General features: G+C 43.0%; 1 protein-coding gene across 1 annotated transcript in view; it reads left to right on the top strand.

The window, feature by feature from the left end:
* Nucleotides 1-2723: 2723 nt before the first annotated feature.
* Nucleotides 2724-27116, top strand: part of IGBP1 (immunoglobulin binding protein 1) — a 29248-nt gene continuing 4855 nt past the window's right edge. The window contains exons 1-5 of the mRNA XM_082717204.1: nucleotides 2724-3551; nucleotides 3931-4224; nucleotides 16536-16731; nucleotides 18292-18371; nucleotides 19075-19187. Coding sequence (XP_082573330.1) covers nucleotides 3361-3551; nucleotides 3931-4224; nucleotides 16536-16731; nucleotides 18292-18371; nucleotides 19075-19187 — 874 coding nt within the window. The 5' untranslated portion in view covers nucleotides 2724-3360. The remainder of the gene's footprint in view (nucleotides 3552-3930; nucleotides 4225-16535; nucleotides 16732-18291; nucleotides 18372-19074; nucleotides 19188-27116) is intronic.

The following is a 27116-nucleotide window of genomic DNA, read 5'->3' as shown; positions in this document are numbered from 1 at the left end:
GTCACATCAGAGAATATTTGTTAAGTCATCTCGTTTCTCCAGTCATGGATAGGTTACTTAAAATGCTTTCTACGATTCGCCTGGACTCCAGTTTCTCCAAGTCCCAACTCACCCTATATGCTATTGCTTAGTGAAGTGTCTTAGCTGTGTGACCTTGGGCAAGTTACCTAACTTCTGTCTCAGTTTCTTCATCTGCTGGGGGCAGGATGTGTGTTAGATTAGTGTTCTTTCTACTGTGTTATTTAGAGCCCCTCCAGTCCCTCAGAGGTACGTTGGTGCCACTGAGCAGGTTGGGGGAAAGGTGGGCCACAGGCTGAGTTGTAAGGCCTCTGTGCATCCACTTCAAAACGCAGCAGCTGTTTTAGAAATTATGGGCCTGAGGCGCCTGGGTGGCTCAGTCATCAGGTGTCTACCTGCCGCTCAGGTCATGATCCCAGGGTCGTGGGATCTAGCTCCACATCAGGCTCCCTGCTGGGCAGGGAGTCTGCTTCTTCCTCTCCCACTTCCCCTGCTTGTGTTCCCTCTCTCGCTGTCACTCCTTATCAAATAAAAAATGAAATTTTTAAAATAATAAATGAAAAGAAATTATGGACCTGTCTCAAATCTGGTTTGGGAAACAAGTTCTGCTGTTACAGAAAGTTTAAGTACCATTATGTTTACATGACTTTCAAGGGCCCTCCTTATGGCTCCCTTAAACTAGGGTTTTTTAATGTGATAAAGTGTTTACACACAGAAACACAGGAAGCAACTCATTATTACTTTTTTCCTAACCACTTTTTAAGCTGCTGTCATCTCAAGATAGGATGTGATACACTACCTAACATGACAATTGCAATATGTAATCTGAAGGCAGTTGGCAACTCCCATAAATACTGTCTTTTTGAAAGCCATAGGAAAAGGGCATACGACGTTTAGGAGCAAATTCAAATTCTGCATATGTGTTTTTTTTTTCCTTAGACAACAGCAAATACATAGAAAATGATTATCTTTAGTCTCACAAATCTTTTAAAGATTTTCTTTATTAGAGAGAGAATGAGAGAGAGAGAGAAGGAGCAAGGGGAGGGAGGGACAGAAGCAGCCTCCCCCCTGAGCAGGGAGCCAGACATGGGGCTTGATCCTGGGACTTGAGGATCAGGACCCAAGCCTAAGTCAGAGGCTTAACCCACTGAGCCACCCAGGCGCCCCTAGTCTCATAATTACTGAGTTTTCAAGTCTCCCCAACAAGTACTTCTTTGTATTCCTGGCTGAGGCTGACCCTGGAAGTTCAGTTTACTAAATTAGAGATGCCAGACAAATCAAATAGGTAATTCGTCAGAGCCACCTTTCTTCCTCAGCTTCTAAAGCTGAGGGCTTGCCAGGAGAGGTTTATTACAATCACCTAGGAAGCTTTGCCAACCTACACTTACGCCCTACTCTCCTCTCCCCTCCAGCAAAGGACTGTTTTAGCTTGGGGCTTCACTGCATCCCACTTAAAGGGTCCTCTCCATCTTTTTAAATCCTACTCAGTCTAAGATTGGTGGGTTAAAACAACTGAACTTAGAAGCCACTGGCTTTGTCACAACTAGTTGAGCAAGTCACTTAAGCTTCGGTCTCAGTTTTTTCCTCTGCTTTTTGAGGTTCCCTTCTAGCTTTGAAATTCTGACTGCGTATCATTGTCTAAGAAGCTTTCTGAAGTACTCTTCGCATGGAATGACTTCTTGCTTAGTTTTCCCACAGCCTATGCAAGACAACAGATCCCTTGGTTCTATACTATCCTATATTGCCCTCTAGTTGTTCTTACGTGAATTTTTTTCCTTCTCAAATATACGTAGTTTAAAATACATGTAGTTTAAAAGCTGATTTTTCCAGGTTAGACGGTGTGCGTTGTGCTCTACCTAACTTCCTGCAGGACAACTTGGGGTGTGTTGGAACTTAATCAGTGTGTATTTCTGTTGATTCGTTTAAAGCAATGGCACCCCTTCTGTCGAAGTCCTGGAATTAAATTTTTATGTCAGCGCTGTCCGGTAGAAATGTAACGTGAACCCCGTATGTAATTTTAAGTTTCCTAGTGCACACGTTTAAAAAAAAAAAAAAGTGAAAAGACACAAGCGAAATCAATCTTAATAATATTTTTACCCCAACATATGCAAAATATTAGGACTTTAACACATCGGTGTAAAAACTGATAGTTTATATTCTTTTTCCGTCCTGTGTTCGAAATTGGGTCTGTATTTCACATCTACAGCCCATCTCACCTCAAAATGGCCACATTCAGGGGCTCAGTAACCCCATGTGGCTAGAGGCAACCCTACTGACCGGCGCAAGTCCTGTATGTCTGGGCTGCTTCCCAACCGATCATTTTTTCCATTCTTGGGACACTGAGCCCTAGATAAGACCCAGGCACTGAGTGAGGGGGAGCGGTGTAAAAATTAATCAGTCCCATTCAGGTAAGGGAGATAGCTTGGTATATCCCTAGCTGTGATACACTGTCGTAGGTGCTCTGCCAGACAGTCCCCAAAAGTGAAAGTTTTCCGTGGCTTGGCGGGGGAGGGAGTTCAAGGAAGGTACCTTCGAGAGGAAGCTGGCTGTGGAGTGAGTAGAATTGTGAGGGATGCGTGTGTGTGTGTGTGTGTGTGTGTGTGAGTGCGTGTGGGTGGGTGGGTGGTAGCGGGCCACAGGGGTGTCTGAAGGAGGGGTGGGTGCGTGGTGGTGGGGTTGTGTAGGAGCGGGGCCGAAAGGAAGTAGGTGTTCAGGTTGTGAGTGCGTGTGTGTAGGAGGGATGACGTGGAGGGGAAGAGGGCGGACGGGAATTGGCTGGGAGGAGCCTGGGGCTCTAGCGGCTAGACGCATGGAAGCCGGATGGGGGCGCCACTGGCACTTCGCACTCGCGCGCGGCGAGGACCGAACCCCCGGGCGCGGCCTGGTGGTTGGGGCTGCTGGCTGCCCCGGCCCCTCCACCCAGGAAGCGCATCGCGAGGTCAGGCGCGCACCCGGCCGGCTCCCGCAGCGCGCCCGCTCCCGCTCCGAATTCAACTTTGTCCCGCCGGGGCGCTAAGCTCAGAGCCAGTGGAACTTCCCAGGCCGGCGTCGGCGACGAGGAGTGACCCGTATATCAGCACGAAAGGCTGTGCTTGCTTGCTTGCTTTCAGCAGATGCCTAAAACTTGCGATAGGCAGCAGCCCGCAAAGAGGAGTCCATGGAAACGGTTGCCAGGGTCTGCGAACAGCGGCTTCCGGAAGTCCTCTAAAGCTTTGGTAACAATAGAGCGACTGGACCAATGCGGCGCTCCTTCCGGTTTCGTGCCTGCTCGCAGAGTTCATCTTTGCCAAGTTTCCCTTTGACCCCGGAAGTGAGGTCTTTCGCGTTCCTCCCTCCCCCAAGATGGCAACAGCCGAAGAGGAGCTGCTGCTGCCGCGGCTCCCCGAGCTGTTCGAAACCAGCAAGCAGCTTCTAGACGAAGTGGAAGTAGCGACTGAACCCACCGGTTCGCGAGTGATCCAGGAAAAGGTGTTCAAGGGACTAGACCTCCTTAAGAAGGCTTCCGAAATGTTATCGCAGCTCGACTTGTTCAGGTATGGGGGACAGGGTAATAACGGTTGAGAATGGAGGTAATAATGGTTACCAAGGGTGGAGTCATGGAGCCTGGGTGGAGGAGACCCTTTAAAAAGGCCTGGGAACCTTTTATTCCTACCTCCCTTCGCGATCTGATGTACATTGTTTACATTCTCCACCTGTCTTCCAGACAGTTGATATCCCACGACTCTGCTCCCTAGGGTTGGCTGTTTGCACAGGCCTTGGGTGTGAGCGGTCCGCCACTTTCACTCCCCCTGCCTTCTCCCTCCACACACCCACCGCAGCCTTCCTGTCCCCGTCCCCCCCTCCCCCCGGGAAGCAAGGGTCACAGTGTGAATGGCCGTCCAGGCTTCACAGCCTCCTCTTTGCTCTTTCCAGCCGAAACGAAGATTTGGAAGAGATTGCTTCCACCGACCTGAAGTACCTGATGGTGCCAGCATTTCAAGGAGCGCTCACCATGAAACAAGTCAACCCCAGCAAGCGTCTAGATCATTTGCAGTGGGCTCGAGAACACTTTTTAAACTACTTAATTCAGTGCCAGTACTATCATGTGGCAGAGTTTGAGCTGCCCAAAACCAAGAACAACTCAACTGATAATGGCACTGCTAGTTCCTCCATGGCCTATCCTAGCCTCGCTGCTATGGCATCGCAGAGACAGGCTAAAATAGAGAGGTGGGTCAATAGCTATGCTCTTGAGGACTGCCCATTGGCCCTGCTGTTGGGGGGGGTGCATGTTTTGGGGGTGGCGGGGAGGGGAACAATGGTGTCTCTCGTTTGGTTTCTACTGAGCATTAGGCCTCTGCTTTTGATGAGGTGCTCATACCTAACCACCAGGCCCTGCCACCAGGGGGGTAGATATCTCTGAAGGGCCTGTAGTTATAATCCATCTATAATCCACTGAGTGAGAAGTTCTGTTCAAACAGAGTAATGGATCAGGTGTGTAATATCCTGAACTAATCTTAGTCCTAGCATAGCTTCCTCATGTGCCCTTGAACAGGTTGCTTACTCTCAGTCTTTTTTTTTTTTAGATTTATTTATTTTTTTGACAGAGATCACAAGTAAACAGAGAGGCAGGCGGTGGGGGGTGGCGGGGAAGCAGCCTCCCTGCCGAGCAGAGAGCCCAATGTGGGGCTTGATCCCAGGACCCCGAGAACATGACCTGAGCCGAAGGCAGAGGCTTAACCCACTGAGCCACACAGGTGCCCGCTTACTCTCAGTCTTAAAAAAAAAAAAAATTAAATGAGTGCTTACAGTGTCTAGGAGCTACTCTAGGCACTGGAAATACAAAGCGAGTACGGGTGTTCAGATGAGTCTGGGTGGAGGTCTCCACCTTGCAGGGCTATATAGTCTGGAGAGGTATTGAAGCAAAGTAGCAGTATAAAATGATGTGATAGATAAATGCACAGGTACTGTGAGAGCAGACAGGAGGGGAACCTAACCAAAGAGGGAACAGCAGAGAGAAGCCTCCCTGGCAAAGGTGACTCCTGTGATGAGTTGTTTAAGGAGGGGTAAGAATACTACCTAGAGGAAGAGAAAAGGAGGGCATTAGCCAGCAGATGTTAGTAAAGCCACCGGGCATTAAAGAGCGCAGTGCTGGGGTGCGGATGTGTGGGTGGGGAACAACTGTAAGCAATCAGATGATGCTAGAACATAAAGTGGGGTGGTAGAGAAGAGGAAGGAAGGATGCTGAAGAATATTGTGGGGTCCAGACCAAGGAGAGCTTGGGATGCGAGGAAGGTGAAGGAACAGCCCTGCTGCTAAGAACTTGGGAAGGAATCTGAATCCCAGTTCCACCATTTGATCAGTCTAACATTGGGTAAGGTGCTTCATCTCTTGGTGGCCTTCATTTCCCAAGCTATAAAATCGGATAATAATAATAGGTCTTTCTTCCTAAAGTAGTTTGGAAGTTTAAAAGAGAAATACATTAAAAAGCCCTTAGCACCATGGCAGGTGCAGTGAGTACTCAAAGTTGGCTGTTGTTCTGTCTTTGTAGCTGAGTACAGGTTGTGGAGTCAGAGGCCTGGGTCTGAGACCCAGCTTTACTTATAAGCCACCAGACTTTGGGCAACTTATCTATCCCATCTGAGCCTCAGAATTCCTCACGGATGAAATCATGCGCAAGTCACAAGGGTCCCATCTTGTAGGATCAAGAAATTCAGTACTGAGCTGTGCTGCATTTAAGGTGTGTAGGAGTCATCCAAGTAGAGATATCGGGTAGTGTGTGGCTCAGAGGAGAGGTCTGGGCTAAAGACTACAGAGCCGATACTTGATCCATTCACTTGACATATATGTTTTGAGACTTTCTAGTGGGCCAGGAACTGTTCTAAGTCATGGAGAATCAGATGAAATCCATGCCCTCATCAAGCTTTTATTTTGGTGGAGGAGTCAGACAATGCACTAATAAATAATCATGGAATTTTAGGTTGTATGGCCTATGAAGGAATAATGAAGTATGGTTCAGGGTTTGCAACAGTGAGTAATTTTGGAGGAACTGGGATAGACTGACAGGATGTGGAATTCAGCAGCCCATCTTTTTGTTGTTGTTGTTCACCCTAATTATTTTTTTTAAATTTTTTATAAACATATGTATTTTTATCCCCAGGGGTACAAGTCTGTGAATTGCCAGGTTTACACACTTCACAGCACTCACCATAGCACATACCCTACCCAATGTCCATAACCCGACCCCCCTCCCAAATCCCCTCCCCCCAGCAACCCTCAGTTTGTTTTGTGAGATTAAGAGTTTCTTATGGTTTGTCTCCCTCCCGATCCCATCTTGTTTCATTTATTCTTCTCCTACCCCCTTAACCCCCATGTTGCATCTCCATTTCCTCATATCAGGGAGATCATATGATAGTTGTCTTTCTCCGATTGACTTATTTCACTAAGCATGATACCCTCTAGTTCCATCCACATCGTCACAAATGGGAAGACTTCATTTCTTTTGATGGCTGCATAGTATTCCATTGTGTATGTATACCACATCTTCTTTATCCATTCATCTGTTGATGGACATCTAGGTTCTTTCCATAGTTTGGCTATTGTAGACATTGCTGCTATATAAACATTCGGGTGCACGTGCCCCTTCGGATCACTGCGTTTGTGTCTTTAGGGTAGATACCCAGTAGTGCAATTGCTGGGTCGTAGGATATTTCTATTTTCAACATTTTGAGGAACCTCCAAGCTGTTTTGCAGAGTGGTTGCACCAGCATGCATTCCCACCAACAGTGTAGGAGGGTTCCCCTTTCTCCACATCCTCACCAGCATCTGTCATTTCCTGACTTGTTAATTTTAGCCATTCTGAGTGGTGTGAGGTGATATCTCATTGTAGTTTTGATTTGTATTTCCCTGATGCCGAGTGATGTGGAGCACTTTTTCATGTGTCTGTTAGCCATCTGGATGTCTTCTTTGCAGAAATGTCTGTTCATGTCTTCTGCCCATTTCTTGATTGGATTATTTGTTCTTTGGGTGTTGAGTTTGATAACTTCTTTATAGATTTTGAACACTAGCCCTTTATCTGATATGTCGTTTGCAAATATCTTCTCCCATTCTGTCAGCTGTCTTTTGGTTTTGTTAACTGTTTCCTTTGCTGTGCAAAAGCTTTTGATCTTGATGAAATCCCAATAGTTCATTTTTGTCCTTGCTTCCCTTGCCTTTGGCGATGTTCCTAGGAAGATGTTGCTGCGGCTGAGGTCGAAGAGGTTGCTGCCTGTGTTCTCCTCAAGGATTTTGATGGATTCCTTTCTCACATTGAGGTCCTTTATCCATTTTGAGTCTATTTTCATGTGTGGTGTAAGGAAATGGTTCAATTTCATTTTTCTGCATGTGGCTATCCAATTTTCCCAATACCATTTATTGAAGAGGCTGTCTTTATTCCATTGGACATGCTTTCCTGCTTTGTCAAAGATGAGTTGACCATTGAGTTGAGGGTCTATTTCTGGGCTCTCTATTCTGTTCCATTGATCTATGTGTCTGTTTTTGTGCCAGTAACATGCTGTCTTGATTATGACAGCTTTGTAATAGAGTTTGAAGTCCGGAATTGTGATGCCACCAACTTTGGCTTTCTTTTTCAATACTCCTTTGACTATTCGAGGTCTTTTCTGGTTCCATATAAATTTTAGGGTTATTTGTTACATTACTTTGAAAAAAATGGATGGTATTTTGATAGGAATTGCATTAAATATGTAGATTGCTTTAGGTAGCATAGACATTTTCACAATATTTGTTCTTCCAATCCAGGAGCATGGAACATTTTTCTATTTCTTTGTGTCTTCCTCAATTTCTTTCATGAGGACTTTATAGTTTTCTGAGTATAGATTCTTAGCCTCTTTGATTAGGTTTATTCCTAGGTATCTTATGGTTTTGGGTGCAATTGTAAATTGGATTGACTCCTTAATTTCTCTTTCTTCTGTCTTATTGTTGGTGTAGAGAAATGCAACTGATTTCTGTGCATTGACTTTATATCCTGACACTTTACTGAATTCCTGTATAAGTTCTAGCAGATTTGGAGTGGAGTCTTTTGGGTTTTCCACATATAGTATCATATCATCTGCAAAGAGTGATAGTTTGACTTTTTCTTTGCCGATTTGGATGCCTTTAATTTCCTTTTGTTGTCTGATTGCTGAGGCTAGGACTTCTGTGTTGAATAGCAGTGGTGATAATGGACATCCCTGCCGTGTTCCTGACCTTAGCGGAAAAGCTTTCAGTTTTTCTCCATTGAGAATATTTGCGGTGGGTTTTTCATAGATGGTTTTGATAATATTGAGGTATGTGCCCTCTGTCCCTACACTTTGAAGAGTTTTGATCAGGAAGGGATGCTGTACTTTGTCAAATGCTTTTTCAGCATCTATTGAGAGTATCATATGGTTCTTGTTCTTTCTTTTTTTTTTTTTTTTAATTTTTTTTTATAAACATATATTTTTATCCCTAGGGGTACAGGTCTGTGAATCGCCAGGCTTATTGTTTTCTTTTATTAACGTATTGTATCACATTGATTTGTGGATGTTGAACCAACATTGCAGCCCTGTAATCCCACTTGGTCGTGGTGAATAATCCTTTTAATGTACTGTTGGATCCTATTGGCTAGTATTTTGGTGAGAATTTTTGCATCTGTGTTCATCAAGGATATTGGTCTATAGTTCTCTTTTTTGATGGGATCCTTATCTGGTTTTGGGATCAAGGTGATGCTGGCCTCATAAAATGAGTTTGGAAGTTTTCCTTCCATTTCTATTTTTTGGAACAGTTTCAGGAGAATAGGAATTAGTTCTTCTTTAAACATTTGGTTAAAATTCCCCTGGGAAGCTGTCTGGCCCTGGGCTTTTGCTTGGAGATTTTTGATGACTGTTTCAATCTCCTTACTGGCTATGGGTCTGTTCAGGTTTTCTATTTCTCCCTGGTTCAGTTGTGGTAGTTTATATGTCTCTAGAAATGCATCCATTTCTTCCAGATTGTCAAATTTGTTTGTGTACAGTTGCTGATAGTATGTTCTTATAATTGTTTGTATTTCTTTGGTGTTATTGTGATCTCTCCTCTTTCATTCATGATTTTATTTATTTGGGTCCTTTCTCTTTTCTTTTTGATAGTCTGGCCAGGGGTTTATCAATCTTACTAATTCTTTCAGAAAACCAGCTCCTAGTTTCATTGATTTGTTCTGTTGGTTTTTTTGTTTCTATTTCATTGATTTCTGCTCTGATCTTTATGATTTCTCTTCTCCTGCTGGGTTTAGGGTTTCTTTCTTGTTCTTTCTCCAGCTCCTTTAGGTGTAGGATTAGGTTGTATACTTGAGACCTTTCTTGTTTCTTGAGAAAGGCTTGTATCGCTATATATTTTCTTCTCAGGACTGCCTTTGCTGTGTCCCACAGATTTTGAACCATTGTGTTTTCATTATCATTTGTTTCCATGAATTTTTTCAATTCTTCTTTAATTTCCTGGTTGACCCATTCATTCTTTAGAAGGATGCTGTTTAGTCTCCATGTATTTGGGTTCTTTCCAAATTTCCTCTTGTGGTTGAGTTCTAGCTTTTCAGAGCATTGTGGTCTGAAAATATGCAGGGAATGATCCCAATCTTTTGATACCGGTTGAGTCCTGATTTAGGACCCAGGATGTGATCTATTCTGGAGTATGTTCCATGTGCACCAGAGAAGAATGTGTATTCTGTTGCTTTGGGATGAAATGTTCTGAATATATCTGTGATGTCCATCTGGTCCAGTGTGTCATTTAAGGCCTTTATTTCCTTGTTGATCTTTTGCTTGGATGATCTGTCCATTTCAGCGAGGGGAGTGTTAAAGTCCCCTAATATTATTGTATTATTGTTGATGTGTTTCTTTGATTTTGTTATTAATTGGTTTATATAGTTGGCTGCTCCCACGTTAGGGGCATAGATATTTAAAATTGTTAGATCTTCTTGTTGGACAGATCCTTTGAGTATGATATAGTGTCCTTCCTCATCTCTTATTATAGTCTTTGGCTTAAAATCTAATTGATCTGATATAAGGATTGCCACCCATGCTTTCTTCTGATGTCCATTAGCATGGTATATTGTTTTCCACCCCCTCACTTTAAATCTGGAGGTGTCATCGGGTCTGAAATGAGTTTCTTGTAGGCAACATATAGATGGGTTTTGTTTTTTTATCCATTCTGATACCCTGTGTCTTTTGACAGGGGCATTTAGCCCATTAACATTCAGGGTAACTATTGAGCGATATGAGTTTAGTGCCATTGTATTGCCTGTAAGGTGACTGTTACTGTATATTGTCTCTGTTCCTTTCTGATCTACTACTTTTAGGCTTTCTCTTTGCTTAGAGGACCCCTTTCAATATTTCCTGTAGAGCTGGTTTGGTGTTTGCAAATTCTTTCAGTTTTTGTTTGTCCTGGAAGCTTTTTATCTTTCCTTCTATTTTCAATGATAGCCTAGCTGAGCATCCCATCTTTTGTCAGAATATGGGGGTGGCCTGTTGGCAGGTAGCAGGTGGTTTAAACAGTGAGTTTGGTACCCAGATAATTATGGTACACCCAGAAACTGGACTGTAAGTGCCACAGGGATACAGGGCTGTAGAGAAAGACTAGGGAATGAGCACATCTGGTTGGAGGGATGAGGACAAGGTTTCAGCATATAATGCATTTGAGATGAACCTAGAATTGTGCTTAAAAACAGAAATTACAGATTTTTCTGAATGTAAACGTAATAATACTCATTGTAGAAAGTTTGAATACCCGTATTTTTTTTTTAATTAAAAAGGTCTCAGTTCCAGCATGCAGAGATGATCTTTGTTAACTTGCTGATGTATTTTCCTTCCAGATATATAGTTATTTTAGGTAATAAATTTGGAATAATACTGTATATATAGTTTTTTATCCTTTTCAAACCTAACATTGTGAACATTTCTCCGTGTCTTTTGAAACCATGATATTTAATGGTTACCTGATATGCCATCCCATAGTTGTACCATTATCATTCAAACTAATCTTTTATTGTCAAATACTTAGACCATGTATAGGTTCCAGGTTTCAGATTTGTTTTTGTTTGTTTTCATTCTTCTAAGTAGCCTTGGGACAGACATCTTTAATTGCATCTGTCACTGTTTCCTTAGGATAGATTTCTAGGACCAGTGACTAGATCAAAGGGTTTGAGTACTTGAAGACTCTTGAGGGTAGCAACATTGCTTCCCACAATAACACAGCTTTGGAATACATCCCACTGCATTGGCCTAGATGTTAACACTTAGAAAATCCAATTGGGATACCAAAAAAGGTATCTTATTGTTTTTATTTGCATTTCTTTGCCTAGAAAGCTTGGTCTTTGAACATTCTTTAAAAAATGTCTGCAAGACAAAATAATAGTGTTCTCTCAATGCTAATGGCTCCCACCTGTACATCACCAGCCCAGACCTTTCCTGATCCTCAGCCTCATACTTCCAACACCCTACATGGATGTTTCACAGACATCTCAAACTTAATATGGCCTCAGCTGAACCCTTGGCTTTTTAATCCCCAGAGTGCCCCCACACCCAGGGCTTCACCATCTCAGTGAGTGGCACCGCCATTCACCCAGATGTTTAAGCCAGCAGCTAGGAGTTAGCCTCAGTTCCCCCCTTCTGACTCTCCAGCTCCGGTCCACCGTGAAGAATGAGTCTTAAATCCTGTTTCTTGAGTTCTCCATGGTCGCACCTCAGTGCAGGCCCCTAGCACTTCACCTGGAAGAGTCATCCCACTAACTCCAAAGTCCTGCCCAGTCTGGCACCTGCTTCTCTTCCGTCTTGCCTTGTTGACTGGATTCTAGCCGCAATCGCCTTCCTCCGATCCTTTGCACAGACCCAACTCCTTCCTTTTATAGTCTTTGTACATGTTCTTTTTGCATGAAGTGCCCTTTGTTTTTCTGTCTTCCTGGGCTTTGTCTTTCTCCTCTACTGGAATGTATACTCCTTGACGGCAGGAGCGGCCTCTCTCTTGATCGCAGTGGTGTGTCTAGCACAGGGCCCCGCACATAGGAGGTGCTCAGGCAGCACTTACTGTTGACAAGCAGGAGGAATAACAAGAGCAGGGGCCCCAGCAGAGTAATTTGAGGTACGTACAGGGCGTGCAGACCAGTCTAGTTTGGAAGAAGCTGGGAGTACTCTGGTCAGAGATCTGCAGAAGGAAGTGATATGTACAGAATCCAGAAAGGGAAGAGAGTGGCAGAAAGACAAATTATCACATTATAATAGCACTTCAGCTGGGAAAAGTGATAAAAGTGAAATGAGAGCTGTCAGAGGTATTACTTGTGCAAGAAGCACTGATAGGATTAGAAACCGCATTATTGAGATCCTTTTTATTTTCAGTTAAGTCCTCCCTCCTCCCCAACACCACGACTTTATGCACTGAGGCCATCCTACACAAAACGCCCAAGTGGTATATCCTCTCTCAAAACCCGTCCTCTCTATTCTGATTGCCATCTCTGAGAGTGTGAGTCTGGTTGATTAGCTGTGCCAGAAACAGAGGAGTAGAAGCTGGGTGAGCCATGAGTCTGGTGTTCTCACGGAACTGAGATTCTGAAGTGACAGCCAGGTACGTGTCCATCAGTAGATGGACGTATAACTGAAACTTAGGGGACTGGTATCTGGTGCTAAAATTTCAGGAGCTTTGGGGGGTATGGATTACTGAGGGAAAACACGTAGCGAGAAAAAATGCCAAGGATAAAAATTGGGCACGTTAAGGGAGGAGAAAGAGGCAGGAAAGCAATCAAGAGGTCAGAGACTCAGCAGGGGGCTTACAGAAGCCTGGGGAAGAGAGAGCAAATGACTCCTACTCTTTGAAACTTCCCCCTGTCAAGCCCCCTCCCAGATACTGTAGCACCTAAATTGGTCATTCTCTCAACTGGAAACTCCTAGAGGTCAGAGACCTGGACTCACTGCATCTTTAGTATCCTAATGTATCATTGTCCTTGGGGACCCAACCCAGTCAGTGGATCATAGTAGATATATGAAGTAGCTTGGGAGGACCAGATATGGTGTTCATCAGAAAAATGGAAGCAATGTGGTGTTGCACATAAAGCCTGGACTTTGGAGTTAGATGGACCTGGAGCAGCCAGTCCAGTTTCTTCCACTTAACAGATGGGGCATCACCTAACCCCTCCTGGCCTCCTCTTTCCCATCCCCTGACAGTATCTGTATCCTGTCGCCACTTATGAAGGACTTTCATGTGTATTGTTCCATCTGATCTCCTTAACCCCAGGAAGTGGATCTTCTCATCTCCATTTTAGAGCTAAGGAAGTGGGTTACGAGAATTTACTTGTCCAAACTTAACATACCTTGAAAGTGTCCAGGCTACAATTTAAACTGAGGTCTTCAAATTCCCAGTTCTCTACAATATAGCATGGAAAAGAGAAAAGTGATCCTTTGAAAGGATAGAACATGTCTTGAGGGAAGGTGTTCTCTAAGATAGGGGAAAAGGCCTCAGTAGAGTGAAAAGTTGCAACTGCTGTTGACAGGATGATTGACAGAGTGAGGCCTGGGGAGATGTGGGTAGGGACAGGATCGATAGCAAAAGTGGAATGGTAAAGACCTTGCCCTGGTGAAGACAGGGTTAGCTCCTACTTAAAGCCAATGAAGGGTGAAATTACAGAGATTGTAAGGGAAAGAGGGATACTGAATTCTGTATCTTTTGGCCGTCTGGTGAGTGTGATGGGGGTGTAGAATCCACAAAAGATAAACAGAAGGACAGCTGAGCACGAGTGACCATTCGGCTGAAGTTTGATCATTTGAATATGTCATTGACTCATTTGACTCAAATTTGTCCTTCGTTAGCTCTCTGCAGCAGTCTGAGAACAGATCAAGGAAATGGGGACCGTTGTCCAGAGTCAGATGGGTGACAGGCATTGGGGATTCTAAGATGGTAGGGAGTGTTTCCATGTAATGTCTCGCCATAGGAAATCTAAAACAGTGATGAAGGGCCTAGGGCAGTGGTTTTCAGTCTGTTCCTCAGAACTCGGAAGAATCCACCGCAGTGCCGGGGTAGAGGCAATGTTGGGAGCTCTCCTCTTGCTTTAACTAAGGTGGATTTTTATCTGTTTATTACTTATTGGAGTTCCAGATAAGTTCTCATAAGAAGAAAGAGTTCTTTGGCTAAGACCAAAAGGTTTAAAAAAAAAAAAACCACTGGCCTAAAAAAAGCAGGAGTGGAAGAGCTAAAGTTTCAAAGATGACCAGAGTGAAGTCACAGAAGCAAGGACATGAAGAAGCAGCCTATGAGCAAGGTTAGACCGCAAGTACGCAAGCATAAGAACCTTATCCTAAAAGACCAGTAGACTGACCCAGAAATTACCATGGATTATATACATTCTAAGGCCCTGGTAGGTTTGTTGGGTTTTTTTTCCTGCTGTAGGTACATCCAGGAAAGAGGGTAGGGGTAGGAGTGGGGCCAGAATTAAATGTTCTCAAGTGATACCTGTAATAGCGTTCGTGAACTAGGAGTTTCCCTTTGTGGCGTTTCGCTCAGAGGCTACTGATGTTGGTGCTGGGACGGTTATTTGTAACATCACATAAACTGTTCCACTTGTTGGGTAAAAGGATCAGAAGAGCCTAAGAGGTTTGTATAATAAAGAACGGCTCCAGAGCAGTGGTTCTTGACTTTTCGCGGGTTATGGATCTTGATAATCTGATAAAAACTATAGACCTCCAAAAAAAAAAACAACAACAAAAAAAAAACCTGGAGACCTCTCCCAGGTCCAAAAAAAAAAAAACTTTTGCATATCTCAGGGAATTCAGGGCCCCCCTCCTGCCAGACTCTATCCGTGGACCTCAGGTTAAGAACTCCAGATTGGGGTGAACACCTGCAGAGGGGCATCTGATTCTGGAGATCCAGAGTGGGGTTCCAGTCATGGCTATTTTGAAAGACTTCTCTTGGAAATCGTGGAACTTTTCCTCGACTTCTCTCTCTCTCCCTCTCTCTCTCTCTCTTTCTCTCTCTCCCTCAAGCCCTTAACATCCAGTACATCTGTTTTACATTTTAAATACATCCACATCTCACCACCTCCCTATCTCAGGTGACTATCTCTCAGCTAGATGATAACAGCATCCACTTAGTTGATTTCTCCACTTCCCTCCTTGCCTCCCCTCCCCCACAGGCCACACTCCGCACCACAGCCAGAGTGGCCCATATAAAAAAGTTTTCGTGTCACTGTATTCATGTTATGTATTCTCTTCAAAAGCCTCCAGTGGCTTTCCTGTCTCAAAATATCATGGTATTTGGTATCGAGGGTCTTACAGCCTACAGGGTTCTAGAAATTGTAGCCATGGCTATCCCTCTTCTCTCATTTGCTGTCATTCTTCTTCACTCCATGCCAGCCACACTGGCCTACTTTCTAGTTCTCAGACACTGCAAACCAAGCTCTCTCCCACTCTGGGACCATTACACTTCCTACCCCACTCCCAACCCAGGGAAGCCTCTTTCACATATTGGCAAGGTTTGCTTCCTGATTGAAGTCTGCTCCAATGTCACCTCCTCCTGATGGCCTCGTATGTAATAGCACTTTTCCTCTTGTGCCATCATTCTGTCCACTCTACCTTGCCTTTTGCTTCTTCATGGCACTTATCACCACCCGACCCATCATCCCTTCTTGTCAGCTTCCCCTAGAATGAGAGCTTGAGGAGAGCACGGACTTCCTTGTCTACACTGCTACGTGTCCGGCACTGAGCACAGTGCCAGTCACATGGTAGGTACTCAGTAAGTACTTTTCAGGTGAATGAACGCCTTCTGGAAAAGGCAAGGCAGGATTGTTGTGAGTCTTTAAATTATATTAGGACAAGGCAGGGGCACCTGGCTGGCTTGGTCAGTAGTAGAGCATGTGACTCTTGATCTCAGGGTCGTAGGTTCAAGCCCCATGTTGGGTATAAAGCTTAATTTAATGTGATCACATAAATAAAAGCACTTAGCATAGCACTTGTCCTTGAGAAAAATACAAGAGACTATTTCCTTGGTTCACACAATATGATTTCCTTAGTAAAAGGACCAGCCAGAAGACCTAAGATTGTTTTTCCCAGAAGAAAAGAAGAGATGACCACTTTTTTTAGGCTCTTTCCCAAGGAATTCCCGCATCAGTGGCAGGTAAACAACCCCCAAGATTCTGTGATTCTTTGAAGTGGCAGTTCCCCTAATGGATGTTGATACTAAGTATCCAACTTAGTAAGGGTCGATGTAATGAAATTACTGAGGGACTCACATCTCTAAAGATGATGGGGTTGGGGGGAGTGGCTCAGATCAGGTAACTTTTCTATTTTTCTGGCTTTGGGAGGTATTCGGCCCTGCTGATCCCTTCCTTGCCCTGGCAGTCTTGAGGACTTGCAGCCTTGGTGGCAAGTTCTGGGGTATTGAATCTGTATTTTTGCCCAAGCGGAAACTGGCATATTTACTGCTTGGTCACTTGGAAAAGGGAAACTCTTACTGTGGCCTTCTTTGAAGGAATACCTCTTTATTTTGAAGTTCATGGGCAATGCTTTTCTGTGGAACAGATACAGGCAGAAGAAGGAAGTGGAGCATAGGTTGTCTGCACTGAAATCTGCTGTGGAAACTGGTCAAGCAGATGATGAGCGTGTTCGTGAGTATTACCTCCTTCACCTTCGAAGGTGGATTGGTATCAGCTTAGAAGAGATTGAGAGCATTGACCAGGAGATGAAGATCCTGAGAGAAAAAGACTCCTCACCAGAGGTAAGGCTGCTCACCGCCTATACAGCTCAAAAAGCTGCTTTCAGTAGATTAGAATGTTCAACAGGGGGAGCGATTGAGGTAAAATCCAAGTTTGAAGTCTCCATAAAATCACTGTCCCTTTTAAGCTTAGTGGAGAAAGGCTGAAGATCGACTAGGGTAGCCTTCTCTCCAGCTTATGGTGGTATTCCCCAGTGCTTCCTTACCTGTGACATGCTAATAGCCATGTGTAATTTTGTGACCTAATTTGGTTTGGGCTGTGGGAAGTCCTGACCACTGAAGGAATGCATAGGAAAGGTTGGCTTTTAAAATCTGTGCTTGACTGTAATAACCAAAGGAGACGAGGAACAGGATGGTAGGGGAGAGGGAAAGTGTCACTGGAGGAGGGAGAGAGAAGACTAGAAAGAAGAAAATAAAAGGAATGATCGCGAATATATTTAGGTTGGGGGAGGAATCCGATTTTAACCTTACATGGTGATGCACTCTCACACCCTTAGTCCCCTCAGGTATGAGACACAGAAGGACTTCTCCACGCACAAAGTGTTGGGTATACTGGTAAAAACCTGCCGTGACACAGCTTTGGCTGTCTTTGAAAATTGTCACCCTGTTTTGGAGCCACTGCTTCAAAAGATTAGGCCCTGCTCCCACTTCCTTTTGGTTCAGGATCCCAGCATGGGTTGAGTTGAATTCATCAGCTTGCCACAGGCATTGATTTAAGTCCTCAGAGAAACCTCTTCCTAATTTGACTTGTAATCATTAGAACCTCGTTCCTCCTGGTAAAGGATCAAAGCATAAACAGTATTCTGAGGCCATAAGGCCCCAGAGCCTATCTAGGTGAATGGCTTTCAGGTGTTTTGAGGCTGGACTTTTCTGTGTCCTCCCTTTCCCTGTCTGTCATCGTCATTGTTGAATGTGCCCTTATTTGGTGTTGGGATTGGCTCTGGAAGTGATGAACCTAGACCCAGGCGAATACCTTTTTTCTGACCAGACTTTGTTTCCATATGCCCCTGGGGAACCCAGGTTCCTTCAAATATTTCTGTATGCCACTGTATGAAAACTAACAACACATTCATTCCCCCTTGCCTTTGGGAACACCCTCTTCTAAAAACCTAGGAGTTCTTGACAGTTAATTGCATAATGACGTTGGAGGGGGGTTTCAGAAGAAGGGTCTCCATGATTCATCTTTAGCACTGAAGGCCAGGCTGAGGAAAGGGATTCAGGTTCAGCTCAAGGGATTTAGCTGGACCACGGAAAAAGCCTTTGGAATCTCCTCCTTTGGAGGGGAGATTGTAAAGTCAGGGAAACTTTTTTTTTAATTTTGGTGAGGTGATTTCTGGGAGAGCTTTCTCCTCCTCTTCATTCAGCCAGGTCCTCTGCGCTCCTCAGGAGAGCTGAGCAGCCTCCGCCATTAGTATTCTGCTGCTGTCTCTGAGAGACCGAGAAATAGGGAGTGGGCAGAGTTTGACTCCAGGGCTTTTCAAGCGCCAGAAGACTTAAGAGCCTGCGTAGCAGGGTAGGCAGAGTGGCAGAAATGCACTTGTAATCACTTAATTTCCTTTCCAGGCATCAACTTCTCATTCAGCTCGTCAGGACAGACCTCCAATGAAACCCTTTGTTCTCACACGGAATGTGGCCCAAGCCAAGTAGGTAGTACTGAAAAGTGGGTTGCCTTTGTAGGCCCCCTGCTTTTGGGATTCCGTTGGGTGCATGAGTAACAGATAGAATGGGCACTGTGGAAAGGCCACTTGCTCGCCTGTGGTGGCTGTTCTTTCATCAGAGGGATGTAGCTTGAATATATATGTCTCTCTTCATCAGACGTTTCCCTCACAAACTCAAGCTTAACAGTAGGCCCAAAAGGAAACTGACAAAAATAAATAAATCAGAAGGAGAAAAGGAATCTCATGGAGAATTGCATACTTCACTTGTTTCCCATTATTGCTTTCAGCTGCAATTCTCAAAAGGACATATTTACCTATGAAGGATTTAATTCTGAGTTCCGGAGAGGCTTTTCCACATGGTGGCAGGAAAGTCTCCTTCCTCTGTGTACCTTTTAGACCCACCAACTATAAATACCCCTTCCACATTGTCATTGCCACTTTGTGGGACAGTGGCCCCTGGGATTGTTTTCTGGGTGATGATCCTGAGCTATTTATCTTCTCATGAAAGCCCTTTAAGGCACCTTCCTAGATGTCCGTTTTTACATATCTTCACAGGAGTTTACACAGCTCCTCAGAAGATAGCTGGGCAGGGGAGCAAGGATGAAACAGACACAGGTTTTGTCACTAAAGAGGCTTTTGAATAGTGCTGTTTCTGTTTGGTTTTCTAAATGTAATGTGATTCTTGCAGAGTATTTGGAGCTGGTTATCCAAGTCTGGCATCTATGACGGTGAATGACTGGTACGATCAGCATCGGAAATATGGAGCATTACCAGATCAGGGCATAGCCAAGACACCACCAGGTAAGACGGGGTAGGAAGAAAGTAGTTACACTTTTGGTTCCTTGCTCCCTAGCAATTAAATTCAGACCAAGTGTTGTTGCCCTTTAGGAGCAGAAGTAATCTGGACAAAGATGCTAAGCAGTATTTTTTGTTTTATCTATTATGGAGATAAGTAGCAGGTGATTCTGGGAGGTTGGGAGCAGTGGCTGCATGATTTTGGAATCCTTTCAGATGTCCTGGCATTAAAAACAGACTAAGCAGCTAGATAGCAAAAGCAAAAGTGCCATGGATGGCAGTTCCACTTCTGGTAATGGCGGAGTAGGTTGTATTGAGGCCAGTCCCTCCCACAGACAACAACTACGAACTGAAGAAGTTAAAACAACCACCCAGAGGAGCTAGAGAATGCCCAAGAGCAGACACAGGCGGAGGGCAGTCAACACTTAGAAGAAAGGAGAAGGTGTAGTTGGAATTTCCTGAGGGCAGGGTCTTTGACTTAACGGTATTCTTGGTGCCCAGCTTGATAATTAGGTCATGGTACATACTTAGATGCATCTTTGGATGGGAAAGGTGGAGAGGGTGGCCATTATAAAGATGAAAGCAATATGATGTATTAGAAAAAGCTTGGACAGACCTGGGGTAACCTATTATTCCTGCCGCTTAATAGATAGGACATCACCTAGCCCCTCTGAGCCTCTGTTCCCTTATCTTGTATATTATCTCATTTGATCCTCCTAACAACCCTGTGAGGCAGGTGCTCTTATCCCCATATTAAGATGAGGAAATGGTGTCTGAGAATTGACTACACAAAGTCAGCGTACCTAGAAAGTGGCCAGAGTAGGATTTGAATTTGGGTCCTAAAATTCACAATTCCAGGGCTGTTTCCACTATAGCACAGAGAAGAGAAGAGTGGTCATTTGGAAGGGTTTCCTGTTTTTTACAGCTTCTCACCCATTGGCAGTCTGCAGTTGTGGTGACATGGGGGTAGGTGAAACTTGGATAGGAAGGTACAGTCTTACTGGTTAAGAAATGAGAGAAATGAGATGATATCCCATAAAGGAGAGGACCACAGAGGAGGAGCCCTGATTCTCTACATGCACCTCGCCTAAGTCTCAGGCTGACACCTAAGCTGTGCATGCCTGGGCAAGCTTCCTAGATAGGGCTGAGATAACTGATGGGAGGATTCAGCTGCTGCCCGATGCAGAGGTAAGAGAATTTAGAATTTTTGGTTCTAGACAAATTAACTTCCTGCTAAAATGAAAAATCAGTACTCTTTAAAGGAACGAAACAGAATTAATTCAGAGTCTCTACAACATACCATTCACAGGGTCTGGGGTGTAATCCTAAACCACTATGTATTGAGGAAGGAAAAATAGGAAAATGTGACTTATACTCAAGAGAAAAGGCAGTCAGTGGAGACCAATCCTAGATGATGCAGATGTTGAAATTAGCAGATAAGGACTTTAAAGCAGCGATTTGCATGACCAAGGGCAGAGGGGAAAATGTGCTTGTAAAGAATGAAAAATCTTATCAGGTAATATCTAATATAATTTTATATTTACAAACATATCTGCTACCCAGAGGCAAGTATTATTTTAGCCCATGTGGACCACTGACCCCTCTTGAAATTATAACATACACATTCCTCAGTCATTGTGGGTAGACTTTCAGATATCTTGACTTATTTCTGGACATGCAGCGTGTTTATAAATCTCTTAATCTTTAGCAATAATTAGAAAACACCTCCTGTTTTAAAACACTTCACAAGTTCTACTTAGTGTCAGCCATTGCCGACACCCTGTCACTAAAGAATCCAGGAATATCTGGTATGTTGCAAGCTTTCAAGATAGCCTGAACTTTAAAAAGTTGTGACCGTCAGTTGTGTCTGATGGATGTAAATTTGCGTCCTAGTTCACTTTGAATCAGAAGCTAAAACCTTGAGCCTTACTTTGCCTTATTGGTGGGTAATAACTGAAAATAAACATGCTCACAAAAAGAAACAAGGAAAAAGAAACAGCAGCAAAGTAGGAACTATGCACAAGAAATTCTGAAACTATAAAGTACAGTAACTCGTTTGGAAACCTATTAGATGAGCTTAATAGCAACTTCTCAGTGACAAAAGACAGTGTCATTTAACTCAAAGATAGATCAGTACCAGTTGGGCAGTCTGAAGAACAAAAAATTGGAAAAAAGTGAAGCAGAGCCTCTGTGACCTGTGGAATAAGGTAAGAAGTTCAATCGTATGTGCAGTTGAAATACCAGTAGGAGCGAGAAGGGGCCAGAAAAAAAAAAAATTGAAGAAAAGATGGCTGAAATGTTCCCTAAATCAGTGAAACACAAATTTACAAATTCAGAAACCTAATCAAGCCCCAGGCAAGTTAAATTACAAAGAAAACCACACATAGGCACGTCATAGTCAAACTGCTGAAATCAAAGAAAAAGAGAAACTCTTGAAAGCATCAAGGGGTAAAGTACACGTTACACTTAGAAAAACAATGATGCAAGTTGTTTCTGAGTTCCCATTAGAAACAGTGGGAGCCAGAGACAGTGGAACTACATCTCGTAAGTTTTGGGGGTGGAGGGACCTGTCGTCCCAGACTTACAGACATTGAAAATATCCAAAAAAATGAAGGCATAATTAAGACATTTTCAGATAAAGCTAAAGGAATTCTTCACCAGGAAACTGGCGTTATGAGAAACTCTGAAGGAAGCTCCTTGGGCTGAAGGGAATGAACTACATATGGCTTCTTTAGGGAAAAATTATATTATTGTCCAGTGGGGATTATACTATATGTAGATGTACTACATATGACAGCCATAGCAACAATGATGGACTAGATGGAACCATTTTTTGTGAGATTCTTTCATTTTATGTCAAGTGGTACATCTATTGCTGTGTAACAAATTACTCCACAATATCAACAACTTAAAATTATTAATAAACATTATTGTCACATATTTTCTGAAGTTGAGGAATCTAGGATCAACTTCACTGGGTGATTCTGGCTTAGGATCTCCTAAGGTTGCAGTCAAGCTGTCAGCTGGGGCAGCAGTATTCTGAGAGCTTGACTGAGGCTGGAGGATCTGCTTCCAGCTCATTGGCTCATTCATGTGGCTGTTGGCAGGAGACCTCCCCTTGTGGGTCCCCCCATGGGGTTGCTCACAGCTAGGAGCTTCCCTTCACCCAGAGTGATCTGAGTGAGAATGATCAGGATAGAAGCCCCCGTATTGTTTATAACCTAACATTGGAAGTGACACAGCATGACTTATGCCATATTCTGTTAGTCACATAGTATGGGAGAGGACTCCATAAAAGCATGAATACCAGGAGGCTGAGATAGGTGGGCTCCGTCTTTGAGGCTACCTCCCACATGGTTCAACATTAGCTCTAAGTAGACTGGAAAGTTAGGAAGGAATATTGTATTACCTAGAGCAACCACTTAAAAAATAATCTTCAAGGGGCGCCTGGGTGGCTCAGTCGGTTGAACATCCAACTCTTTATTTCAGCTCAGGTCATGATTTCAGGGTCATGAGATGAAGGCCTGTGTCGGGCTCATGCCTTCTGCTTGGCCTGCTCCCTCTCCCTCTGCTGCTTCCCCTGCTCACACACCCCCCCCCATAAGTAAATAAAATCTTTTTAAGAAATAATGCATCAAGATGATAAGAAGACAAGCCACAGACTGGCAGAAAATATTTACCAAAGACACATCTGATAAAAGACTCTTATTAAAACATATAAAGAATTCTTAAAACTCAATAATCGGGGAACAGACACACCCCCCAGTTAAAAAATAGGCAGAAGACCTAAATAGATACCTTACCAAAGAAAATCTCCAGAGGGCAAAGAAGCATATGAAAAGAAGCTCAACGTCACATACCATTAGGGAATTGCAAATTAAAACAACAATGATACCACTAGACCCATCTAAGAATGGCCAAAATCCCAAACACTGACAACACCAAATGCTGGTATGGATATGGAACTAGAGGGACACCAATTCACTGCCAATCGCGATGCCACGAGGTACAGCCACTTTGGAAGACAGTTTCTTACAAAACTAAACATACTTTTACCGTATGATCCAGCAATCCTACTCCTTGATGTGTACCCAGATGAGTTGAAAACTGAGGTCCACACAAAAACCTACACACGTGGTTATGGCAGCTTCATTCGTAATTGCCAAAACTTAGAGCAAACCAAGATGTCCTCAGTAGATTGAATGGATAAAGAGGGGTACATCTAGACACTAGAACAGTATCCAAAGAAGAAGAAGAAAGAAGAAAAGCAAGAATGAATAGAGAGGCAAAAAAAAAAAAACAACAGATGAGTCGAACAGAAAACCAATAGCAGAATGGCAGATCCCACTCCAGTCATATCAGTAATTATCCTAAATGTAAATGGAATAAACCTCTGAATTTGAAATCAAAGATTGATTTCAGGCAAACAGTATTGTCCAAAGTCCACAGTTTACAATAGGGTTCTTTCTAGGTGGTGTATATTCTATGAGTTTGGAAAAGTGTATATAATGACACGTATCCACTATTTCCGTTCATTGTGGGTCCATTGATTGTAACAAATATACCACTCTGGTACAGGATGTTGATAGTGGAAAAAGCTATGCCTCTATGGGAGCAGGGAGTATATGGCAACACTGTATTTTCCATTCAGTTTTACTGTTAACCTAAAACTACTCTAAAAAGTAAAGTCAATTTTAAAAAATAAGGCAAAGAGATAAAGCTATAAAGTCAGTAGAGGAAAAAAGAAGCAAGCAAGCAAGAAGGAATAGAGAGGCAAAAAAAAAAAAATCAAAAAACAGATGAGGCGAACAGAAAACCAATAGCGGAATGGCAGATCCCACTCCAGTCATATCAGTAATTATCCTAAATGTAAATGGAATAAACCTCCGAATTAGAAATCAGAGATTGATTTCAGGCTCAGCTGCATGCTGTCTACAAGAGATGCATTTTAATTACAAAGGCACAGCTTGGTTGAAAGTGAAAAGATGAAAAAGGATCTACCAGACTGACAGTAAGCATAAGAGAGCTATAGTAGGCATACTAACGTCAGATAAGGTAGACTTCAAGACAGAAGGTGTTAAATACTCTTGTAACACCTTGTAACTGAGTATTAGTTACAAGGTGTTACAAGAGTATTTCATACCAATAAAAGGAGCAATTTATCTGGAAGACTAACAGTGAAAAACGTGTTCATGGCTAATAAGCTTTTTTTAATTATATGAATTAAAAATTGACAGACTGAAATGATGAAACAGACAAATCCACAGTCATAGTTGGAGAGTGTCATACTTCTCTTTCACTAATTGAAAGAATTACTAGACAAAAGATCAGGAAGGACATAGATGATCTGGACAACACTAGCAGCCACCTTAACCTGTTCCACATGTATAGAACAATATATCCGACAACCACAAAATACACCTCTCTCCAATGCTCATGGCACATTCACCAAAAGTGGCGCTATTCTGGACCATCAAAACAGTCTCTATAAGTTTCAGAGATTGAAATCACACTGGCACAGAGATTGAAATCACACTATGTTCTCTGACCACAGTGGAATTAGCAATCAGTAACAACATACCTAGGAAGTCTTCAAAATATTTAATTTAAGCAGCATACTTCTAAACAACTCATGGGGCAAAAAAGAAATCACAAAAATGATGAGAAAATCTTTCTAACTGATTGACAATGGAAATACATTACAGTTTGTGGCATGCAATTAAAGCCATGCTGACAGGGAAATGTGTAATTTTCAGTACTTGTGTTAGGAAAAAAGAGAAAGGGTAAGTTGATTACCTAAGGTTCTAGCTGAAGAAGTTGGAGAAAACAAGAAGAGCAGCATTATTTGTAATACCCCAAGCTGGATGCTACTCAAATGCCCAGACTTAGTAGAATTGATAAAGAAATCTGGGTGTGTTCACATAATAAAATACTATTTAGCAATAAGCTTAAACTCCCTCTAGTTCTTGAGCAATCAGTGGCAAATACAGCAGAATTTTGCAGATGTGATTGTGAGTGAGAAAAGCCGGACACAAGAATATAGACTGTGTGAGTCCATTCATATGAAGTGCACAAACAGCTGAAACTTGTATAGGCTGGTTAAAGGCCAGTATAGTGTTCACCCTTAGTGGGGGATCATGAATGGCATTGGACCTGAGGGGGACCTCTGTGGAGTTAGTGCTTTGCATCTGATGTGAGTACTGATGACATAGATGTGTTCAGGTGTGGAACTTCACTGAGCCACACTACAGTTGTGTATATATGTCTACATGTATATTTCAGTAATAACACAAAAAGAAACTCATGGGCAGCATGAGTTTTTTTTAAAGATTTTATTTATTTATTTGAGAGAGAGAGAAAACACAAGCAGGGGGAGGGGCAGAAGGAGAGGGACCAGCAGATGCCCTGCTGAGTAGGGAGCACAATGTGGGGTTTGATCCCCAGACTCCAAGATTGGAACCTGAGCTGAAGGCAGATATTTAACTGACTGAGCTATCCACGTGCCCTTCATGGGCAGCATTTTCAACAAAGTAGGTGACAACGTATCCCCATGAACTTCAAAATAAAAACAGATAAAGGCAGGTCCCTCATAACCACAAGATCAACAAGTGATTGGTATCGGTGTAGGAGAAAGCAGAAAGCATTGACAGACCCACCTGAGAGACCTGACAGCAAAATTCCAAAACAGCAAACGGGCATTCCCTCCACAGTGTGGCACTCCAGCATAAGGACAGCAGTTGAAACAGGAGGGGTTTTACCCTCCAGTAAACACTGGGTAAGTACAAGGGACTTGTGGTCAGAGTCAAAAAGGACGGAGCAAGTCCAGTCTGTAATGAACTCTTAAAAAGGACCCACCAGATCTTGCTTCCAGGAACAGGGTCCCACACTTGAGGAGAAATTGCTGAGGATGGAATGGACATTGAATAGAATAGGGACCATAAAGAAGGAGGAAAGGTAAGGATCAGGTAAAAGCGGGCAAGAGGACCAGAGCCAAGAACTCCAGTGAAGCGAGTCATCACATTTCTTTAACAGGCATAGAAACAGCAGAAGGGGAGCCTCTGTGAAGTCAGAAGAGCCGCCCCGAACCATACTTTCTAAAAGTTCCAGAGAACTTATTACACGTAAGAATGAACAACAGATGGTGCTACTGGTTGCACAGCTCTGAAAATACTAAAACCACTGAACTGTACACTCGAAATGGGTGAATTTTATGGTACATGAAATATGTCTCAATAAGGCTGTGAACACAATTATCAAGGTTGTATCCCACACAAAATTATTATAAAAGGGGAGGGGAGAATCAAAAGCATTCCAGAAAGACACACTCAAAAAACAACAAATCAAAAATACATACTGTTTTTAAAAATTGAACAAAGTTAATGTGTTCACTGCTATAAATATACACTGTTAAAAATTAGTTGGCAGGCATTAAGACTATAAGACAGGGACGAAGAAGAGTATAAAGCAGGATTCATAAAACACAGAAAAGTGGTGGCAATGTGGGAGAAAGAAGAATCATATCAAACCAGAAGAAAACAAGAATGGGTAAACATTACAGAAAATGCCTGGCTAAGGTAAATGGGAAAATGTTTTAAATAAAAAAGGAGCAGAGATAAACACAACTGAAGAAAAAGTGGCAAGTACTAAAGATAGCAAAGAGAATTTGATTTTTGGGGTGATGGGATTATCTACAGAATAAAAGCAAGACCAAACCAAGATAAAAGAGTAAATGCTAAAAACAAATGTTAAGGAAACTTTCCTGGAACCTAAAAAAAAAAAAAAAAAAAAAAGGAAAAAAATACTTACTCTGATAAAGCACACCATGTACCTGAGACCAACCACAAGACACATTGTCATAAAATTACTAGACTTTAAAGAAGAAAAAATGCCTCAGACATTTCAGCAAAAACAGCAGTTGATTTATAAAGGAAAGAA

Source organism: Mustela nivalis (genome assembly GCF_964662115.1).
Source record: "Mustela nivalis genome assembly, chromosome: X".
NCBI classification, from domain to species: Eukaryota; Metazoa; Chordata; class Mammalia; order Carnivora; family Mustelidae; genus Mustela; species Mustela nivalis.
Note: the sequence above shows the minus strand (reverse complement) of the source record. Positions and strands in the feature narration are given on the sequence as shown.